This window comes from Onychostruthus taczanowskii, unplaced genomic scaffold, assembly GCF_017590055.1.
Source record: "Onychostruthus taczanowskii isolate IOZ18803 unplaced genomic scaffold, ASM1759005v1 scaffold10, whole genome shotgun sequence".
In the NCBI taxonomy this organism is placed as follows: domain Eukaryota; kingdom Metazoa; phylum Chordata; class Aves; order Passeriformes; family Passeridae; genus Onychostruthus; species Onychostruthus taczanowskii.
Window position 1 is genome coordinate 14,487,096 of NW_024496526.1, and position 21,510 is coordinate 14,508,605.

Consider the following 21,510-nt stretch of genomic DNA (forward strand, 5'->3'; position numbering starts at 1 on the left):
GCTGCAGCTGAAGGTCAAAACCCAAAGAACTTCAGAGTCAGGCAGAAGCAGCCTTTTCTTCAGATTTTTTTCTGTTGTCTTGATATTGGACTTTGTCTAAACACCTCAGATCTTATATCTAGAATTAGCTGTTGAATAAAATACATATTAGATATAATAGAGCTGACATTAATTTTTGCTTCTATTCACTCTGCTGTGAAAGTTTTACTGTCACACAGTTGTTTATGGACATCTTAATCTTGCCCATCACTGTTGAAAGGAGGTTTCTGATATAATCCCACAATAAAAAGGGAAAGGTGTCCTGCTTTGTGAGATGGGATTTAATATGAGAGCAGGACTCTGAAAGAGCACACAGTGAGATGTGAGATCTTCCTGCTGTACCAGTATAGGTAGCAGGCTCACGATTTTCCCCACCTAATCACCTCCTGCTTTGGACAAACGAGCGCTCTGTGTATGATGACTTCAGCCTAATTTGTCAGATCTTGTCTGACCCCATCTGCCAGGGCTGACAAGTCAAAAAGAGCTGATGTAATATACGAGACAGGGTTATCATAACTTCATCTCCAAAACTAGGTCTGTGCCACATGATTCCAAAGGTATGCTAAAACCCTGAGAGCCTCTGCAACTGGCTCCATGTCAAATATGCTGAGCACCCACAGCATTCCCTGTGCTCAAAAGCCCTGGACTCCAAGAGGGAATAGTAGATCCCCAAAGATATACAGGTACTGAACCATGCTGCCATCCAGGCAGCCAAGTCCCTAAGAAACACTGGAGCATTTTAACCCACTTGTCAAAAACAAATGTTCAATGATTTAACTTTAGACATTGATTTCTAAATTATTTGCATCAATATTTTAGAATACAAAGTTTTCCAAGACACTGAAACTCAAACCTTGCAGGTTTGAGTACATCAGCGAGCACACGACCTCAGCTCCTGCCCTAAAAATTTCTCTACCTCAAACTAGCACACGTGTATATTTAGCCTTTGAAATAACTCTAAGTACAGGCTGGTCAGGGACAAAGATCTCAACTGTGGCCAGAACTTATTATCAGATCAAAAGGCGGGCTCTTACAAAGTCATTGAAGTGCTTACCATCCTTATTTCAGCAAAAAAACATACCCAGCACAGTGTTGGGTTTAAGAGCATAATCAAATTGCAGAATCACACTCTATTTAGTGCTGGTCCCACTGAAGCAAAGTTCCTGTTCAGTGGTAGGAGAGTCCCTTATAACAGGAAAAACAATTGTGCCAGGTTTAATCAAAAGTGAAAAGGATCCTGTGAATGTTCCCTTAGAGCCACATAACCCACTGCTAATTTCAAGGCGGGCTCTGAAACGAGGGCAATAAAAAACGTCCTTCAGAGTAACCGAGGAGGAGCCAAGAGCAACTCCTGCTGCAGCAAATGCCAACATATCTGCAAGTCTGCTCCCTGCCACAGGAATGCTGCTGCCCACCTGGAAAGACATTAAAAGAGGTAGGGGAGGGAGGAGAGGATAAAACAGCTCCTTGGCTGCAGGCTTATCACTGCCACTGTTCTACAGAATTTCTGTCTCCTCCTTGACCTCCCCTGTACAAATATGCACAGAGCCGAGGTGCTGGAACCCTGGTTACTGAGAATTTTAGACTTTCTGTGCTAACAAACACTGACCCCCAGGAAAACACTACATTTAACCTAAAACTGTAAAGAAAACTTCCAAAATTAAATAATAAAACAATAAAATTATAAGTACGTATTTTAAATAAAAAAGTGTATTATCACACAGTAAAAAACCCCAGAACTTAAAGTTTTTAAAAATACATTATATATATAAAACAAAATAAAAGTTTTAAACCAAAAATTAATCATTCTTCACCTTCTTCATAAAGGTAGGTAATATTATATAATTAAATAAATAAATCCACAAGTAGTACATTAAGTTAAAAATAAAAATAATGCAAGTATCACTTCTTAATTAAACAATTTATCCTTAAAAAACCTTATAACGAAAAAAATACAACTCCATTTTTAATTTATTAAAATAAAATACTACAAAACTCAAGTTTATAACATTGTAATATAAATAAAAACTAAAAGACATCTAAATCCAAACAAAAAATACCATCTCACACATTTAATCCCAACCCTAACAAAAAAAACCCCCAAAAACTCATTGCTGAGGAGCAGGCAACTCCTGGAAGGCTGAAACAAGTGGAAAATCACTAAAACAAGTGGGAAATCACTCATCCTGAACGATGCAAGTTTGCACGACAGGCACTGAGCACAGGCTCGGCTGCCTCAATAGCCTCTGATTATTGAAACACATTTATCAATTAGGGGATTTTGCATATTATCAAACTCATTCATTAACGATGCTTTAGCTGATTAGTTAGAACGTCACCATAAATACAGAGTTTTGACAGGCTGGAGGCAATTTATGACGTGGAAAATGTACTGACCTGCTCACATCAGGAAACCTGACTGGAAAATAAAGAACTTGGCACTTCGGTCTGATTATTTTTTCCAAATCCTTAGGTCTGTGGTCAGGAATCAGCTTCATAAATTTTCCAATGGACTTAAGAAAGGATTCCATATTAAAAGCAGAGTTGAACACCACAACATCAGCAACCAAACTGTAAAAAGCAGTGAAGATTAATGAACATATTGCTGGCACAAAAGGAACAGGTTTATTCTACAGGCAAAGGAAATAAGATACATGTTCTCATAAACAAGCAAAAGGTGTAAGTGGATGCTAATTAAAATCAGCCTTTTCACATGAATTAGGAGTATCAAAAGTACCTTAATCAGAAATGTCTTAATTTCTCTCTATTCACCCTTTAAAAACATGCTTAACCTTTTTAAACTAATAATAAATTACTATTATTAATCTAAAGGAGCACATCCTATTCTAGCTGTGGAGTTTTGTTCATAAAATGGTAAGAATAGTGTTACTATCATCAACTCTCAGAAGCATTATAAACAGATAAGGCCCACTGCAATCAGACTTTTGTAGAATTAAAGTTGGAAGAAAATGAAAATTCCTCAGAAATAAAATCCTTTTTATTGAAGGACAACTTACCTTTGGTTAACCTACCTTCAACTGACCATGTGTGTCAGGCAGCAGGACACTGAGGAAATGGATTGTTATTTTAACCTATGCAAATGTAATCCTGATTAAGAGTATATCCTCTATACATAAAAATAAAATACATAGCATACAATATCCTTCCCCCTCAAAAACATTTGAAAAGAATTGGCATATAAATTTAATGTTTTATTTCTACTGCTGTGTTTTAAAATCAAGCAGATCAATAATTTTAAGATGGAGTTCAATGATAATGCAGGTATTATTTCCCCACTCTTAGTCAGTCTGGAGAAAACAATCAGCTATAAAAAAATCTGAAAGATCTGGAAGTTTATCCTGGCAGTGCTGCCACAACCTGAGTTACACCAACACACAGAGCACTGACTGAGGTAAGAAATGCTTTATGGCCAGTTGGTTTTCTCAATATGTTATATATTGTAATACAGACCTACAGGTCAGAAGATACATTGAGGACATGTGTTCATAAGTCACAGGGCTGGTGAAAAGTATATTTGAGGTGAGAGGCTGTCATTCATCCTCTCTGCATCTTTCTGCTGTCTGGTCAAGAAAGAGAACTGACACTGCTCACCAAAGCAGCAGGAGTCAGCAGGAAAAGCAAAGAAACTCCAACATTAGAGAGAAATAATCCTTTTCAAGCTGGCTGCAGGAGCTGAAATGTTTTCTGGCATCTTACCCGCTTGCCCACCTATGGATTTTAACCCCTTGGAAGCCTCGGTGTGTACAGAAGTCATCTTTTCTGCACTGATTTACAGATGACATGAGGCAGGAACGTGACACATTTCTTTGCTGCTCTCTGACACACAGCAAAGGCTCCAACAACATCATCTCACCTTCTCTCATGCATGAACTCCTATCCGCCCTAACACCTTCCTGCAGGCTCTGCAAATCAGGGGCAAATGAGAAAGATTAACTCCTTAGAAACATCAGAATTCTGATTTTTAATGATCCAAAGCACCAACCTAAAGGTTCAAAGTGCTCTTATTTTTTACACTCTGTGGAAAAGTGAAAAAGTACATTTTCCACATTTCTAACATATTTGGAAGATGAAAAGATGGCACCTCTTTGCAGATGAGCATTGGAGCGTGAGGAATAATAAAGAGGACACAGCTCCAATTTTCTGTCAAATTGGGGTTTCAGCAGAACAGAAATGGGAGATAAATATTATGTAACTACATGAAGATGATACTGGAGGCTGAAGGGGAGAGAATGGAGCATCTCTAGCCCAATTCCTAGAAGTGTCCAAAGCCAGGTTGGATGGGCCTGGAGAAACCTGGTCTAATGGAAGGTGTCCCTGCCCTTGGCAGGGGGTGGAATGAGGTGGGCTTGAGAGTCCCTTGCAACCCAAACCATTCCACAATTCTATGATCTACAAAAATAATCTTTATTTAACTAATAAGAGAAGATAATTAAAATGCATATTTTGAGGATAAATGTTTGTCAGTTTACAACTGATGTATGAAAAATAACTGCCACAATAAAGGAAAATATATATACAAAAAATATTCCATTCCTAGTGCCAGAAAACACTTCCTTTTGTTAGAACATCTGAAAATGGCTGCTACTGTTTTCAAGAGATTTTTCACTCCACTTTCCCATCTTCACAGCTCAGTAAGTGAAACATGTTGCAAGCACTGTGACAGAGGCAGCTGCAGAATGGCCAGAGCATACACAGATCATTAATTGAGAAATTTCAACAAAACTGCCTTAGATTATAAAGATGCAAAAGCTTATCTTGCACCTTAAAATGCTCAAGTCCTATTCTTTATAATTCTTCCACAAAGAGAGAGGTGAGAAAGATCATGGAAATGAATTTATTTCAGTTGAAAACAAGTGAGTTTTGCTATTCTGCTTAGGTCTGGCAGTGCCTAACCACAAAGCTTTTCAGTGGTGCTGTTATTAACTTCTTTCATTAACTCAGATTCAAGAAATACATTTGTTTTTAGCAACAATAAAGGACCACAGCCTTTAAAACGTCTGGGTATTTTAGCACTGCACAATTTCTGAATACTAGATGAAAGAAATATAAGGATTTATCTGGTATGTTTACTGCCCTCTCTTCACAGGAAAAGTGCTGCAGTACATTTTAATTTCTGTTTATTTCCCTAAAACCCTCTCCATAATTTCAGCTGGATGCAGTAAAAGCTATGGCCAAGCACGAGCTGAGTAGCTGCAGCTTTGTGAAGCATCCATGAAACAAAGCATCACTTTCAGCCAAGGCACAGGTCAGAAATTCCACCAACAATGGGTACACCATGGCAGCACTGGTGGACTTTATACAATAAAATGAGATGATTTTTTAGAGCAAAGTGGTTCAGCCACACTGATTTTATCGAGCTCTCCTCAGAACTCTGCTCAGTTTGGTACAGGATCATCCTTTATAGAATCACAGAATAACCTGGGTTGGAAGGGATCTAAAAGCTCATCCAGTGCCACCCCCTTCCATGGGACACTTTCCACTATCCCAGGTTGCTCCAAGCCCCATCCAACCCGGCCTTGGACACTTCCAGGGATCCAGGGGCTGCCACAGCTTCTCTGGGCATCCTGTGCCAGGGCCTCCCCACACTCACAGGGAAGAGTTTCTTCCTAATATCCCATCTAAACCTACTCTCTTTTCATCTGAGGTTGATCCCCCATTTCCTGCCACCACATGGTATTATAAAACATTAATACAAAAAAAAAAATCAATACAAAATAAAAATAGAAAAATAACTAATACAAAAAAAGTATAAGGAGAAGGACTCCTCAGGGTTACAATGCTGTTGACAGAAGGATACCTTAAACAACGAGGAGCAGTGCGAGCCACACCTACCATGAAAGAATTTGGTTGTATCCATACTGAAAATCCCTTTCCTGGCATTTCTGGACAGGATATGCCAATTGGTTCTCATGGAAGTAGAGGACCTTTTTCAATTTGCCAAGGTCAGGGCGGAGGGCGGCGAGTTCAGCCAGGTTAAGCACCGAGCTTGCAAAGAGGATCCTGGAAAACAAGGAGAGCAGTGTTTACTGCCGGCGAGCGTGCTCGCAGGGGTCACCCCTTCCCCTGCTCCCCACTCCCTCCCCCCCAAGAAAAACATAACCCCTATAGGGACACATCAATAGCTAAGCCTTAATACCATGTAGCAGCATTCGAAGTTTTGATCTCTTAAAAAGCAGCTGCTAAGAACCCAACTAGAAAAGCACCGATTCTCATCGGTCTTCCCAGCTCAGTTACAGAGAGATGCAAAATAATAATAAAAAAAAAAAAAAAAAGCTGGATGGATTTTATTGAAAAAGGCAAGAAAAGCTGTATCTGAAGGACAAATGGAACAAAGATAAGGCTGGCTAGGGAATACTTTGCTTGCCAGTTTCATTACACTTTACTTCTTTATGCAACCAACTACTGAAATTCAATATATGAGCAGGAATGGCACATGTTCATGTTATGACATAAACCCTTTTGATTTATGCACTGCACTTATCTAGTACGGTCTGCTTTTCTTTTTTTTCCCCTCCACTCTTTTTCTGTTTTATTTTCACATTTTTATTAGGTATCCTCTATAATGAATTGTTGTTTCTACCCTTGCACCCCAGTCCTGCCGCTGCACTCCTGCTATTCCACAGTCCACAACACTGCACACATCCTTCAATTAGATAAAGAAGGCACAAACACCACTAACAAGCTGATATCTTAGCCTTGTGTAACTTCCCAGGCTATCAGAAAATGAATGCATTTAAATGTGAATATGAAATCCTGACCCTACTGTAACCAGTGGCAGATTTCCCTGCATTTCACCAAAAGGATGTGAGCATCTCCTGGCACCTGGCTAGCTCTGCTTCCAAGCAAAGTGAATCCTGAACTTGCAGAGAGCTGAAGAGCCTCAGACATTTGTGTCTTGCATTTCTTATCACAGGGGACTTTAAAAAAGGAAAGAATAGAGATCAGGTATTTATTGCACATAGAATATTAAGTTTAATAAACTACTTTTAAACACAGCCTGTTTCTGAATTGTTTCGTTGGGGTTTTTTTGCTATCCACCATTTCAGTAATTCAGATTCAGAACTGATTTACACAATGTTTTATTATTTTAATTTTTTTTTCCCTATGGTTTTTTGGGGGTTTTTTCCCTACTGTTATTCCCATTCTTTCCATTTTTGCATGAATTTTGTGTTCAAGATTACTGCCAAAATAACATCTCTAATGTGATAAACTCCTGATTCTTTCTGCCAACCTCAAAACTCATGAACTTCCCCAAACATCCATCTAGATCATATATATTATATCATATCTCTGCTAACTTACACCCTTCTTAGATAACCTGTATCTACAGAACAAACACTTCCTAGGGCACAGATCCTGTATCCATCTTCATCAACCTGGGTCAATGCTGATCTGAAAGGCTTACAAAAGTAAGAGATGACTGTTATTGCCTTGTTCATCAAATATTTGATGGTTCTAAAGGGCCTGTCACACACAATGCCAATTAAGATATGAGCTTAGGTTTATTATGAGTCATACTAGGAGGAAAAAATAGTTTTGGGTAAGTCATTACTTATTTGTCACCGTGAGTAATGACCTCTGGACCTCATAATGACCTGGGTGCCACGCTCAAAGCAGAGCAGGAAAAGCTTCCTGGGGGCTATGTGAAATCCCTGCTCAGCACCAGAGTGACAAAGAAAAATGCAAACTGGAGAAAACATACCCCAAAACCTGCAAAAATGAGATTAAATGGTTGCTTGCAAAAATTCTGGCTACTGACAAGACAAGGGGGAATGGCTTCATGCTACAAAAATGATAGGTTCACATTAGATAAAGGAAGAAATTCTTCCCTGTGAGGGAGGGCAGGCCCTAACACAGGTTGCCCAGAGAAGCTGTGGCTGCCCCTGGATCCCTGGAAGTGTCCAAGGCCAGGCTGGATGGGGCTTGGAGGAACCCAGGATAGTGGAAAAAGTCCCTGTCCATGGCAGGGGAATGGAACAAGATGAGCTTTAAGGTCCTTTCCACCCTAAACCATTCTAGAACTCCATTTCTGGATTGCATTACAGTTTATCTTTGCTGATTTTTCAAAAAATTCTTTTCTGCCGTGAGTTAGGGAAGAAAACAGAACTGATACAGGATGGCATTGATGAACCTGGCTGAGTTTGAAGGAAGAAAGGGGAAAAAGACAGCACATTGGGACTGAAACCAGGGGAACCAGCACAGAGTGAGGGTGGGAAGTGCAGACAGTAGAGGTGCCAAGGTTGACACACTGACTGGAGAGAAAAGGACAATAGAGAGCACAATGAGAACAGACCCAAGAAATAAGCTTGGACAAAATCATGTAGCTCTGACGCATCTTAACTTGCTCAGATCAACAATGGGATAATTAGGAGGGGGAAAAAAAGAAGATGGTTATAGCCACAGGCAAAAAAAGAGTGTTTGCACTTTTGGCTTAGGCAAACTGGAGGAATTCAATAGCATCATTAGAGCACAATGGAGCCTGGCTTCTAGCATGGCAAAAAAGGCTGAAAACTTGGAAAGCTTGCAAGAGGTAGATCTAAATTTTCTCCACTGTAAATAGAAAGTGATAAGACTCAACTAACAAGATCGCTTATCACTGCCCAGCTCAGCGCAATGAACTGGTGTCAAGAGAAAACTGTGGTGATGACTAGCAAATTCAGATGCAGAGCCTGAAATGACATTGCCTATGCTTCTTACAGCAAGGGAAAGAATTAAAATAAAACCACTGATTAGGAAACTCCCTCCTCGATTCACTTGCATTACTTCGCAGCACTTCCAGAATTTATCCCGACTCTGAGAGGCTCTCATGGCTGCTTCTTTACTGGCAGAGAAGCTGCTAACTACCAGCACTAACCAATTTCCCTGGCTTTACAAGCCTAAATAACACCTGACAGCACGAGTCCCCGTGAACATGCCCACAGAGCAGCCGTGTTCGTGGCTAATGGACTCACGCAGGGCACTGGAGGATATGCTGGAGTGTATTTCCATTTAACACCTATTACAAGGGGAAGAAAGGAAAGTTTATTATAATGGAACGTGCAACATAAATGTATGTCAGCTGTCATTCTGTGTGACATCAACTTTCATTTTACCTCAGGTTATTATTTAAGTAATAAATCCTAACAAGGTGAGCTTTATCATCCCACAGAGTGTATCCGGGAGGTAGAGACACAAGGTGATGGCAAGAACGCTCAAAACATGATAATTCCTGACAGCTGCTGCTTGAGCACAAGTTAAATTGAACAGTTTATCTCAGCATAAAGATGTTATAAGGTTTTATGTTTAATTTAAAAAAATTAACATAAAACCCAGAGAAAGCAGAGTTAGGCAATCTTTCACAAACATGACATACTACAATCACTGTATAAGCTGGATTAGTACTTATTACCATGCTACTAGAGAATTAAGCTGTTTTTAGACCACCAAAGAGCTTTAAATTGCAACTTTTGTCTCTGTAAGAGAAACCTATATTTAAAATGTCTGCTAAATTCAAATTAACAGCTACATCATTAACTTACCATCTCACAAAACCCCCTACAATTCAACTGCTATTATGGTGTCCTTATCGAGACCTATCAACACTGCAGCATTTAATATATACAGTGCTCTCCAATAAATACAGTGAATGAATCCTCACTAAACCTGTGCTGAAGGTCACATTCCTAAAGCTCTGCCCCAGCTCTCCTCTCCAAAACATCCCTGAGCATTTTGCTGTGTGACAAGTGACCTTCTAGCAGAGAGCAGGACCATCCCACGTGCAGTAGCCCCACTGCCTCAGAGACTGGCCAGATTTCAGGGCCACCATCCACACAAGCTGCAGTCTAAAGCCATGCTCGTGCTTCATCCGAATCTGTTCACAGTCCTTCTGAGGAGCTGCTTACGTGAAATTAGTTAAGCATGTGCTTAACTAAAATAAATATTCCTGGGAAGGAAGCTGAGTGCACTTGCAGGTTCAGAGATGTGACTCGTCCACAGAATTCTCTGCCCTTTGCTACTGTCTTCCCCATTATTTCACTCCAAACAACTGAAAATCAGTAAAATCTAAAAGCCCTTTTTTTTTTTTAATTACCACCAGACAAAATGACTAATACAGGTTTCCACTTATATCAAGCAAATTATAATAGTGAAGGTGCTAAAGTATTTTTATTTGGCTTTATAAATCTTCTTTGTGTCATGCAGCCTTGATTTACTCTTTTATGGCATTGCCCTAAATCTTTCAATTAAATTCCCATGCAACTTAACTAAAAACACATTTTGCCTTCCCCTTGGGAGACCACACAGGGCATATTTATGTATCTATGGATATGGAGGCTGAGCTCTACGATCTGCCAGGCTTACAGAACAAAGCAAGTTTAAAACAGCACCTGATTTGTAGTGGAATGCTCCTCAGTCTGGCAGAAGCTCTGCACGAAGGACAGATAAACGTGGCCACTATTTGTGTGGCAGTACAGGTAAGCCAGCTGTCCCTGGAAAAGGGGGAATGCTGTAGGATACAATCCTGCAGCAACAGCAGCAGCAGGGATTCTCCTGCTCCACAAATAAAATCCAAAGCCACAATTCTCTGCTGCAAAACAACTACATCCACAGTAAAATGAGTTTATGATTGAAGATCTGGCAGCCCAGAAAAGAGCTATGAGCACTCTTCATCCTCCAGGAGCAGTACTGCAATAAAGCAGACTAACATTTGGATATGGCAACAAATATGAGCCTTTTAGGAGAAAAGGCTAAAATAAATACTAAAATTATACTGTTCAGTAGATGGCACTGATTGAACCAGTGAGGCCCTGGCACAGGGTGCCCACAGAAGCTGTGGCTGCCCCTGGATCTCAGGAAGTGTCCAAGGGGAGAGCAAGGGGATAGGGGAAAGTGTCCCTGCCAATGGCAGGGGTGGAATGGGACGAGCTTTAAGGTCCCTTCCAACCCAAACCATCCTGTGTCTTTATTTCTGTTTTTATAGTTTATCCAAACCATTCTGCCCTATGTTTCCCCCTTCAAGGCCAAGGTAAAGCCAAGAGGTTTGACCACAGACACATCCTCCTGGAGAAACAAGGGCCCCAAAGGTGATGGAGGCTCCCAGGGCCTCCAGATCAAACCTCGTGGTCAGTGCTCCTCCATCACAGCTTTCCTTCATTTCAACCCAGCAAACAGCCAAGTCCATGCATCTGGCTTTAAGTTACCTTTCAAATGTAAACTGTGTCTCAAATAGCACTGCAATGCCTGCAATCTGAACAGACCAGTTACTTTTGTTTGTTATTACACACATTTTTATATGATCGACTTCCAGAAGTTGCATTTTTATCACTAGCCCAAGAACACACAAATTACAACCGCATAAAAATGCTTTTCCTTTTCCCATTACACAATAGACAACACTGAATTTCTGAACAATAAATACTAATAAGTGGTAATATGTGACAGTCGACAGTATAATAAATAATAAATTAACAATAATTTTTGACATGGAATGTACCAATGTCAAAAAATGCTTATAGATATTTTAACTCATAAATTAGGGTTTTTGTAGATAAAGATAATTTGCAATGTTTACAGAAATAATTAAGTCTTACTATTTTAATGGTCTCTATTTTTCAGAACAAATCACAAGGGTTGTCATGCCTTTCATCTTAATTAGGCCATGTGTTTGTCTTATTTATTTCTATGTACTTTCATAAACGTTTACAAATATTAATTGTAAAGAAAAATATTTTTTCCTCTTGCTGTAATTGCTATATGTACATACAGTACAGTAATAAATATTCATGGCTGCTACCAGTTCAATATTTAGGATTTGGGAGTTGCCCTGTATGCTAAAATAAAGCAGGAAGGAAAAGCTTGGTTTCAACTCCTACTGCCAATCCCTTCTTTTTATGTATTTTTATTTTAAAATACACAATTTCAAAGATTTAGAAGTTATATAAATGCATTTTTTAATGTGCAAATCATTTGGGCTCTCTCACAATTCCTCCTCACCCCTCTGATTCTTTATTTCAACCAGCTGATCAGAGTATTTATCTAGTGGATTCAAATCTCAAACAAAATTTCAGGCCAGATCCTTAGCCCACACAATTAAGAACCAGTCTTAAACACTTTTCCACTATTTTTTATGACCTTTAGCTCAAAAATATATCAAAAACTATGTGAAAACTGTGAATCAAAATTACTTCTCTATGTAATATCAAGAAGTAAGCTTGAAAGAGACTCTCAGAGAGCAGACTTTGAGGGGGGTGTATTCTGTTTGAACTGCTTTGCTTTTCAGGCAACGACACTGAAGCTTCTTGAATTTTATTAAGTGCGTGTGGTACTATTTTTTTTTTCCCTGATTTGTAATTAAATTTGGCTTCAATTAATTACTGACAGATGCACATTTTTACTTTAGTGGCCAGATTGTTCACCATGGGCTACATTGGCCTCTCTGTTCCCACGAAGGGAGAGGTCAGGACCAAGCAGTCAGAGCTGTGGTGATGGGGGGGAAGGAGAAACCCGTGAGTCCACATCATCCTCCTCGCCCAAATTCCATCAGCAACAAACAGTGAAGCAAAGGAATTTCATTAGAGCAAAGAATAAGCAAATCAGAATAACCCACTAGTGAAAAGTAGCTATTGGTGGGTGGTTCATGTAAGATGGACAGGCTAACTCTGCTCAAATAGGTGCTGTGATGGAGCAAAGAAAAAGTACGAAGCAAGATAAAGAGAGAACATAGTGACTCAAGCCAAAAAATTTACCACAGGTAAATATACAGGATGCAGTGATGTATAATGAAATCACATTTTAAAAGAAAAACGCTTGCAAAACTGATGTTCTACTCAATTAGGCAACAGTTAACCAGCATTATTTATTGGTTATAAGGCTGCAAATTAATTTAATTTGGTATCTTATCTGTCAAACTCTGGAGAGAAGCCAAATATGTCAAATTCCTGGCATGAACAAGGCAATATGGCCAAGGGGTTGTGGCAGCACGGAGAAGTCCTAGGGCTATACACAACTACACTTCTTAATCTGAACAGCAAGCTTTGAGCATCCTTACTTCACATCTCTTGGTGTCAGCCTGGATCCAGGATGGCACAGAGCAAATAGGTAACATCATGGATATATGGATCCACTGCAAGCAAAGCTGATTTATCCCACAGAAAGGGAATCAAACCCAGCATAGCCCAGACCCACCACAACACTCAGGGCTTCCTTTAAAAAAGGGAAGAGATGTACCAAGAGATGGTTGCATAAAGTAGAACAACAAGTGGAGCTCATTTTCCATTATTTTAGTAAGTTTTGGGCAAAGTTAAAACTCAAATCTTCCCCCAATTTTCAGGTTTACACATTTTCTATTTTGAAACCACAGAAGACACGCTCACTTTGCACAACTGCAGAGAAAGTCATGGAATCCCAAAATAGTTTGGGTTGGAAGGAACTTTAAACACCATCAAGTTCCGACCCCCTGCCATGGGAAAGCTTTGCTGACTGTTTAGTGTTACATTTCAAGTGCCCTGAAAATCTTGTTTTCCAAAGTATTCCAGACTGGTTTTTATGGTGCTTTATGCACCTTGATATCTGAATGCCTTTTTTTTTTTAAGGAATTTGAAGAAAATGACTAAAAGGAACTTGACTTTCTTAGCAAATGGTTTTCACATTTTTCTAATATCCCACAGCTCTGATTTAATCTCACACAATGTACGAACAACAAGTCCTTTAAAAATTATTTTTATGGACTCTCTCAGCTAATTTTCCTAAAAAATTCCCACTCCAGAGCATCAACCCAAGGCATAACTACTGCCTAAGAATGGGGACCCTCAGGAAAAGCAGAATTCTTCCCCGAAAACTAATACAGTCCTCGAAAAAACTCAGACTGTCATAAAACCTGAGCAGCTGGCAACTCTGTCACCATGAAGTATCCATATGGAAGACCGAGATGTGTCAAACTACCCAAAACGAGTTTGGATAGTGCAGAAGATGGAATAAATAATTCAGTATCTTCAACACTTTCAACAGCAGGTAGTAGATATGCTACCTGCTCCTACAACGTGCCAAAATGTAACATGCGAGTGAGAGCGAGCGAGAGAATGTGAGTGTCTCCAACCTGTTTTCGTGAGGATATTTTGCTCGAGGAACTTCTCTTTTTAGAGGCATATGATCCGTATCAGATGTTTGTCAGGAGCAGGCAGCACTACAGAACATTAGGAATAACTTAGTGACTTTTAATATATATTCACAAAGTGAATTCACAAAGTCCTCTGTGTACATGTATTTAAAGAAAAAAAAAAAAGTATTTTTATCAAATATTACCAAAAAAAAAAAAATGAAGGGGAAATATGTATTTCTCCCAAATGCCCTTCACACTTCTAGAATATTTGTTGCTGCAGTGTAGTGGCAACTTTCCTGCTGTAATATAAGCTAAGCAAAGTATTCCATGTGCTCAGCAAAGTGGCAGTCAGATCCACAATTTAAATATTTCTGCTCCATGTTCATGACATAGTTCAACTATAAAACTACATGGTGCAGTGTCAGTCTTCTGCCATCTCTTCCTCTGAGAAACATTTACACTTTGGTGCATAAACCTTCATCATTTATACTCAGAGAAGATAAAGTGACACTTCTGTTCCCCAAGAAATTAAAATAATTTAATGCTTAAGGGTCTCCAGATCTGTCTTTGGAGGGACAAGCTCCTTCCTACAGTGATTTATCAACCAACACTTCATCAAAAACACAGGGACAGCAGGTAGACTGATATCTAAAAGCACATCAATAAGGAAAATGTCAAGTTTTGTGTACTGCACACTATTTTGAGTCCCTCCACTTTCTGATTAGAACATTTCTGTAACTCAGCAAAGCCCACACTCGCTACCAGATTTGAAGGATTGCACTGAAATGGCTGAGCGACCGACTGAAGTGAGATTTCAAAGAAGTGAGACAAACACTTGCCTAAATTCAAAAGCTGCCAAACATATTTCATCAGACTTTCAAAAGATAATTGTTTTGTCTGTTCTGAATTAAGCTTTAAGTGCTTTAAGAAAGGTTTCTCTACAAACATGGCTAAAGATCACAAAGGGGAGCATTTGGAATGAATGGAACCCTTCAGTCATATATTTATTTAATATCACTTGCATCATGCCTGGCATATACCATAAGCTGCTTTATTTCCATTTCCATAACATGATTTTAAGAATAATCTATATTGATGTCCTACTATTTCATTTCACATGTTATCATAACAGGGTTTTTATTTATAATGCAACCAGGGAAAGAGAAAGAAATAAAAGATCTCAGCTCTGCAGCTTGGAGCTCCTGACATGGGATGTAAGAGCTGACACAAGCAGGAGAGCATTCAAAGAAAAAGAGAATATTTAGAGCTCATGAGAGAATTTCACAACCATGGAAATTAAGCCTTTTGCCCATTTTTCTTCTTCAGCTCCTGTCTGTGAGTTTTGCAGGGTTAACAACGACATTAGACATTAGTCATGTTTGGTCTATTTCCACAACACAGATCTGACCCTTGAGTGAGCAACCCATACCTCAACACTGCAAGATGCTGGTATTTCCCCACATGCAAAAATCCAATAATAACATAATAACTTGATAAAAATACTTCTAGGCTTCCATATATTTCACAAATCATGCTTTCCAACACATCTCATACACAACTATAATTTCAGGATTATTTTATCATTAAATAAAGTATCCAGTGCTGAATTCCCATTATTCCCTAGGAAAATGAAAGAGAAATATCTGCCTCTGAGGTTGAAATCATATGATAAAAAGTCAGAACACCACATCAGATTCTTTCTAATCTTTAAGAATAAGAAACTGAGGCCAAGGCCTGCTTATCAAGGGCCACCAAGCAAACCAGGGCAACAGTGAGAAGTCAGGAGCCTAAGCCAGAGCTGAAGATAAGTGAATGTCATGGTCTACTGATTTAATCAGCTCATGTATGATCATGCAAGTGTTAATGTATCATATGGACCCTGCTCACCACAGCACCTGACTGGTTTCCCAAAATGTTATCTTAGTTAGAGCACACAGAGTGATTCAGCATTTTCAGATCTCATATCTTCACTCCCAGAGAGATGTACGTGCACAGATGTCTGCGTGCTTGCACATGCAGATACACAATGCATAAATACTATATACGCACATATTTTCTAGCAAAATCCACCAAAAAACTATGAAACATTCTGAATTGAGCTATTTAAACTGTGGCCAGGAAAACTGTTGACAAGAGCTAATTTGTTATTGAAAAAAGATTGTGCATCTCTCCATGACAGAAACCTAAAAATCTGTTCAAGATGGCTGGGCAAGGAGCTTTCATATCTGCAAAGGCTGAGCAAAGTAAAGCAGTTTTTGGTCAAGGTCTCCAAATAATACCATTTTTCCAGCAATGCCTTTGAACTACACATGAAATCTTTCAGGAGCTCCTGAAAAGGAAACTTGACTCAAGCTGTTTGTCAAGATGACTGGAGATGTTCTTTGGAAAGTATTTCCAAAAAGTTCTGGAGCAATGGTAGCTGTACAATCATATGGGATTAATTTTCTGTATATATCTCGTTATATTGCTGGAAGAAACAAATTAACTTGAAAATTCAAAGATCTTTATACAGCCCTGTGCTCCTAGGTACAAATATTTAAGTAATCTTTACTTCTTGTCAAACACTGAAATGGATATTAAATTATATTAAATTATTATAGATACAAGTAGTAAAATTTCTTTTCTGCTTTCTCTGTTAGCTCCTGCACCTTGGTATTTCTTACACAGAGTATAAAAGATATTTTAATATTATCTTTGATTTAAATTGCTTCTTATATTAAGACAAAAACGTTGTGCTGGATGTATAAACACCTGCCCAGAAGTCTCACAAATTTTCCCTGTAAAGGATCACAGGTTTAGAAAAACATCATTTATTCCGAATATTCCTTTCCCTGATGGTTTCGGGATGCCATCCCTTTAACCACCGTTTTTTATCTCCTTTAAAATAAACAAATATATGAACAAACTGTACAGAAGGAAGGAACTTCAATATTTCAGCCCCAACTGAACCCAAAACTCCCCACTGAGCCCTATGACCCCCACTCGTATGGGCTCAGCACGGTGGGAGCTTCCCCAGCCTGCAGGTACATGGAAGGGGTGAAATGCTCCCCTTGACTTCATATATGAAATTAAAGAGAAGAATAAGATTAATGTTGAAAAGAATGGGGGGGAAAAATTGTGCGAAATGTCCCCCTCCCTGTTCCAGGACCTGTGGATTGATTTGATGAGAAAGAAGCAATCTGGTAGATAAAATATAAAAAATTCATTTTTTCCTTCTCTCTTACTCCCATGTATTAGCAGAAAGGACAAAATGAAGGAGCAAGGAACTGGTGAAAAAAAATCAAACCAGAATTACATCCGTCAGGGTGATGGAGTGCAGTGTCCTGCCCAGTCCCACCGCAGACCTCCTCAGGGCTACTGTTTCAAGTAAAAATTAAACAAGATGACACAGAAACAGTCCAAGATTGACATTTTCCAGCTTTGTGTCATGTTACATTATTTGAATGAATCTCAACTTTTAAAAACATCCAAAGGAAAGCGAATGAGGGCTGAATAAAACAAAAAAAGACTTGTAAGAAATAAGACTCTCACTACAAGAAAGAGAGCCACCCATGTTGATACTACCAAAGGTAAGAATATTTTTAAGGACACTGTTCCTCTCCCAGCCACTCTTTTTGTTGCCAGATTAATATGAAAAAATGCTTATTATTCTACCAGTATTTTTACCCTGTGACTTTACTCAAGTTGTGTCCATAGAGTCTCAAGACTTGCAGATGAAGCCCAGTGCTCCCACCACAGCTGCTCTCCTAACCATCTTCAAGGTCCAGAGTCCACAGCACAAGGGCTCAGCTTTATTGGAAGGATAAAGCCCTGAAACTACTGAAAAAACTGTTCAGAAGTATGAAAAATAATATGCAGGAATTTTTTTTCCTCAGTTACCGAGAAATTTGAAGCAGCCAGCAATCAACTCCCTCTTCTCAGCACTCAAAAGCACTTACAGAAAGCCTGTTCTTAACCCTGCTGCACAGGAAAAACTCCCTTTTATCTTCCATTTATTTTCATTTTTACCTGAAAGGCAGAAAAGACTTGGGGTTTATATACACCAAACATGAACTGGATTTTTTTTTCAGTGCCTTAGAGAGCAGTCGCCTTCCCCCCATATGAATGCATACCTGAATTTCCACAAAAAAACCCAAAAAAAAAACAAAAAAAACCAAAAAAAACCCAAAAAACCAAACAAAAAAAAATCCCGAAAAAAAAATATTGCCCTTCTGATTTAAGCATAGCCTGTTACTCAATGTAACGTTCATCTATACATGTTCTCACTGTTTAAGAACTCTGAGCAGGTGTTATTAATAAAATAAATTTATTTTTAAAAAGGATGCTATTCTATAAGCTTTGAAGCTCACACATAGTCTAACTTAAGCCAGCTTGGGCTCATCTGGTCTTTAAATGAGCCCTTTCATGTGGTCAGCCCACGAGCCATACGTACTGCTGCTCAATCACGCCACTGTACATCGTCAGCGCGAGGATGATTTGCATGATTTGCATTTCCTGTGCGCTCCAGCTTCAAGGAGCTCTAAGCACCACGTACAAAAGAAACCACCGCCAAGTAATGCAAAGATTTTTTAGTTAAACCAGATGAGACTGTTTCAGTCAGCCTTGCCAATAGTGAAAAAGGGAGAAAAAAAAAAAAAACCAAAACCAACAACGAAAAGTGGGGGGAAAAGTCTCAGGGATATCCTGTTAAATAAGGATTTATTTGGAGGGAATCTGAACCTTAGATTCATACCCTTGCTTTTAAAATATAAAAGGTCTATGAGACCCTTAAGAAATATGGCCTAGCAGAAAATAATTCAGTTAAGAACTTTTCTTCCCCAATATTTCTTAGCTTTTGGCACTACATTAAGTTAGTAATTTATTTATTTATTTAATACCACATAAATGGATTCTGATTACATTCTGTTTCATAAGGTAGAAAAACTAACCTAACTAAACTGAATTCACTGATAGCTGGTTAATACTTCTCCCTATGAATAAATCTTTTATTTTATCCCAAATGATCAATAAAATCTATTGGACAAACAGCTAAGACAGAAACAGCATTACAGTGGGCTTCAATGAATAAGAACTAAAATTAAAAAAAATGTACCAGAGCCTTGTTGTCATGAAAAACAGAGACAGATGGGGAGCCAGACCTATATGATGCTACAAATAGATGAATATCTTGTAAGGATTTCAACAAATGTTATAAGACCTAGTCAAAAATTGAAAAAGCACAATGCAGCAGCACAAGCAAATCTGAAGTTCACCTGAAATCCAAGCCATACTACCATCATTACATAGATTATCACGTTTCAAAAATAACAATAAAGATTAAAAACTTTATAAAATCTCTTCTAGATAACAGCACAGCTAAAAATGTCATTATTCAGTACAAAGAAAATAAAATTAAGGCAGTTTGCTGTAACAGCTCCTTTGGAAATGAGGTGCATCCTGTCCCCAACTTAAAAATGCAGGTGGGCGTGTGCACTTCATGTTCCAATACTGGATTGGATGGCAAGTTTCCCTTTAAACTGGTAGATAAATTGAGATGACTAAAGACTATCAGGCTGACTGAGTGAGCTGTACACACCCAGCTACAGAGTGTAGCCTGACAGAGACCCAAGTCAGGCTGCTCCAGGAATCTGCACATCATCACGCTCCAGAAAAACCACAGCGAACTCCCGGCGCTGCCGCTTCCAAAGGACAATCAATTTTAGAAAATTAAGCTGCATTTTCTTTGGTTTTGGTTGGTTGTTTTTATTTTCATTCTGCGTTGTTCAAATGGAACCAAATATAAGATGTGGGCGAAACCGTAACCGAGGGGTTAAATTCTGTCTTGAACACAAAAATTCCACTTATTTCATTGTTGTCTGCAAATATACAGTCAAGAGCCACATTTAATCACCACGCGGAGTTTCTATATTGTGACTGTAAGATTTAGTAATCAAAATGGCTACCAGAATAAAAATGCACTCTGTCATTTTTCCACTTAGACAGCCCCTGTATAATGCTCTTAAAGGTCAGCTAATTTTATTATGGAAAGTAACTAATAACCTTTATTAATTCTTACGCTCGCAGTTTTCGAACACGTCAACCAAATAAATAATACACTGCAGGAAGACACCACACAAACCAAGCTGTTGAATACAATCTCTCTGCATTTGCAACAGACAAAAGAGGTCATTAGAAATGTAATACATGGGGGTTTTTTGCTGTAGAAATTAGGAAAACATGGATAGACAGAGCTTTTTAAAAGCCAGGCTGCTGGTTCTCCCCCGTGCTCCAAGATACTGAGACCACCAAATGAGGTGCTAAATTCATTAATATCCAAGCACAACCATGATTCCAAATGTAATGCAGCACCTCTTCTTTTTTTCTAATTTTCTAAATTGCAGGATGTGGTCAGTATTGGAGACCATAAGAGTTTTGTTTAGAAACTTTTCTGCGGTCTTTCATTTATCAAAATTACTAAAAAACACAAAAGTATCAAAAGTTAAAAATACAGGTGTTTGTATTTTATTCTGACAATATCTCTTGCATGGAAAGCATCATTATGTTGCACACTATATAAAATGATGCAAGAATATTCATATTTATTAAGGATTTTTGCTTCCCTTAAGTGGTTCAGAATGTAGAACGCTCATGGTCAGCCTCTCCTAGCAAACTGCTTTGAGTGAGTTTGTTCCTAAGAAACATTACCACACCTGAAACTAAAAATAGATGGTTATTTTTAGCCATTTAATCACATGAGGAAAAAGACACAGTTTGTACCAGTCTTCTTTAATTTACAAAATAATTCCATAACGAGCCCTGTGTTTATATCATGGAAATCCCTGGCACTCAACCTCTGGGCTCACACACCGGCTGCAAGTGGAAGCAAAATGGGGTTTAAAAGATTCCAGCAACAATAGTCTTGTGACTAAATCAGAAACAGAAGCACAAGTCATGAGCCAAACAGATACCTATCGGTTTCCTTGAGCTTAATCTGATTAAAACATGGCTCTCAAAAATGTTAAATAGAATGCCACGTCAGAGAGCTGGCAAATGATAAAAATAGTTCATTACAGGAAATCATTATTAAAGCAGCACTACTTGTGTATCTGTTATGGAAATTTCCCTGTAATTTTTCTAGGTTTCCCCTTATGCTTTTTGTTGAGTTGCTATTACACTTTTTTTTTTCCCCCTCAATGGCATGTAAGTTTGAGATGTAAAAAGAAAATTATCACTGCAATTTTCCAACTATACTCTGCTCAATACCATCTCAAGTGTGTCATACATCATCTTGTCATTCACTTGAACAAGAAATCACATAATATGCAGAGGTAGAAAATAATCCGAAATGGGGAAGTGCCACTAGGGCAAAACTACATTCATATGCAAACACAGGAAAA

General features: G+C 38.6%; 1 protein-coding gene across 10 annotated transcripts in view; it reads right to left on the reverse strand.

The window, feature by feature from the left end:
• GTDC1 (glycosyltransferase like domain containing 1) overlaps positions 1 to 21,510 on the reverse strand; it is a 198,734-nt gene that overhangs the window by 108,169 nt on the left and 69,055 nt on the right. For 9 of the 10 annotated variants that reach the window (XR_005952874.1, XM_041407329.1, XM_041407357.1 and 6 more), the window contains exons 5-6: positions 5,893 to 6,060; positions 2,437 to 2,610 (exon numbers count right to left, since the gene is read on the reverse strand). Coding sequence is in view for 9 of the 10 variants with exons in the window: in XM_041407329.1 (XP_041263263.1) it covers positions 2,437 to 2,610; positions 5,893 to 6,060 (342 nt within the window). In the remaining variant the exon portion in view is untranslated. Of the gene's footprint in view, positions 1 to 2,436; positions 2,611 to 5,892; positions 6,061 to 14,131; positions 14,219 to 21,510 lie in introns of all 10 variants that reach the window. The other variant, XM_041407338.1, reaches the window with a different exon arrangement.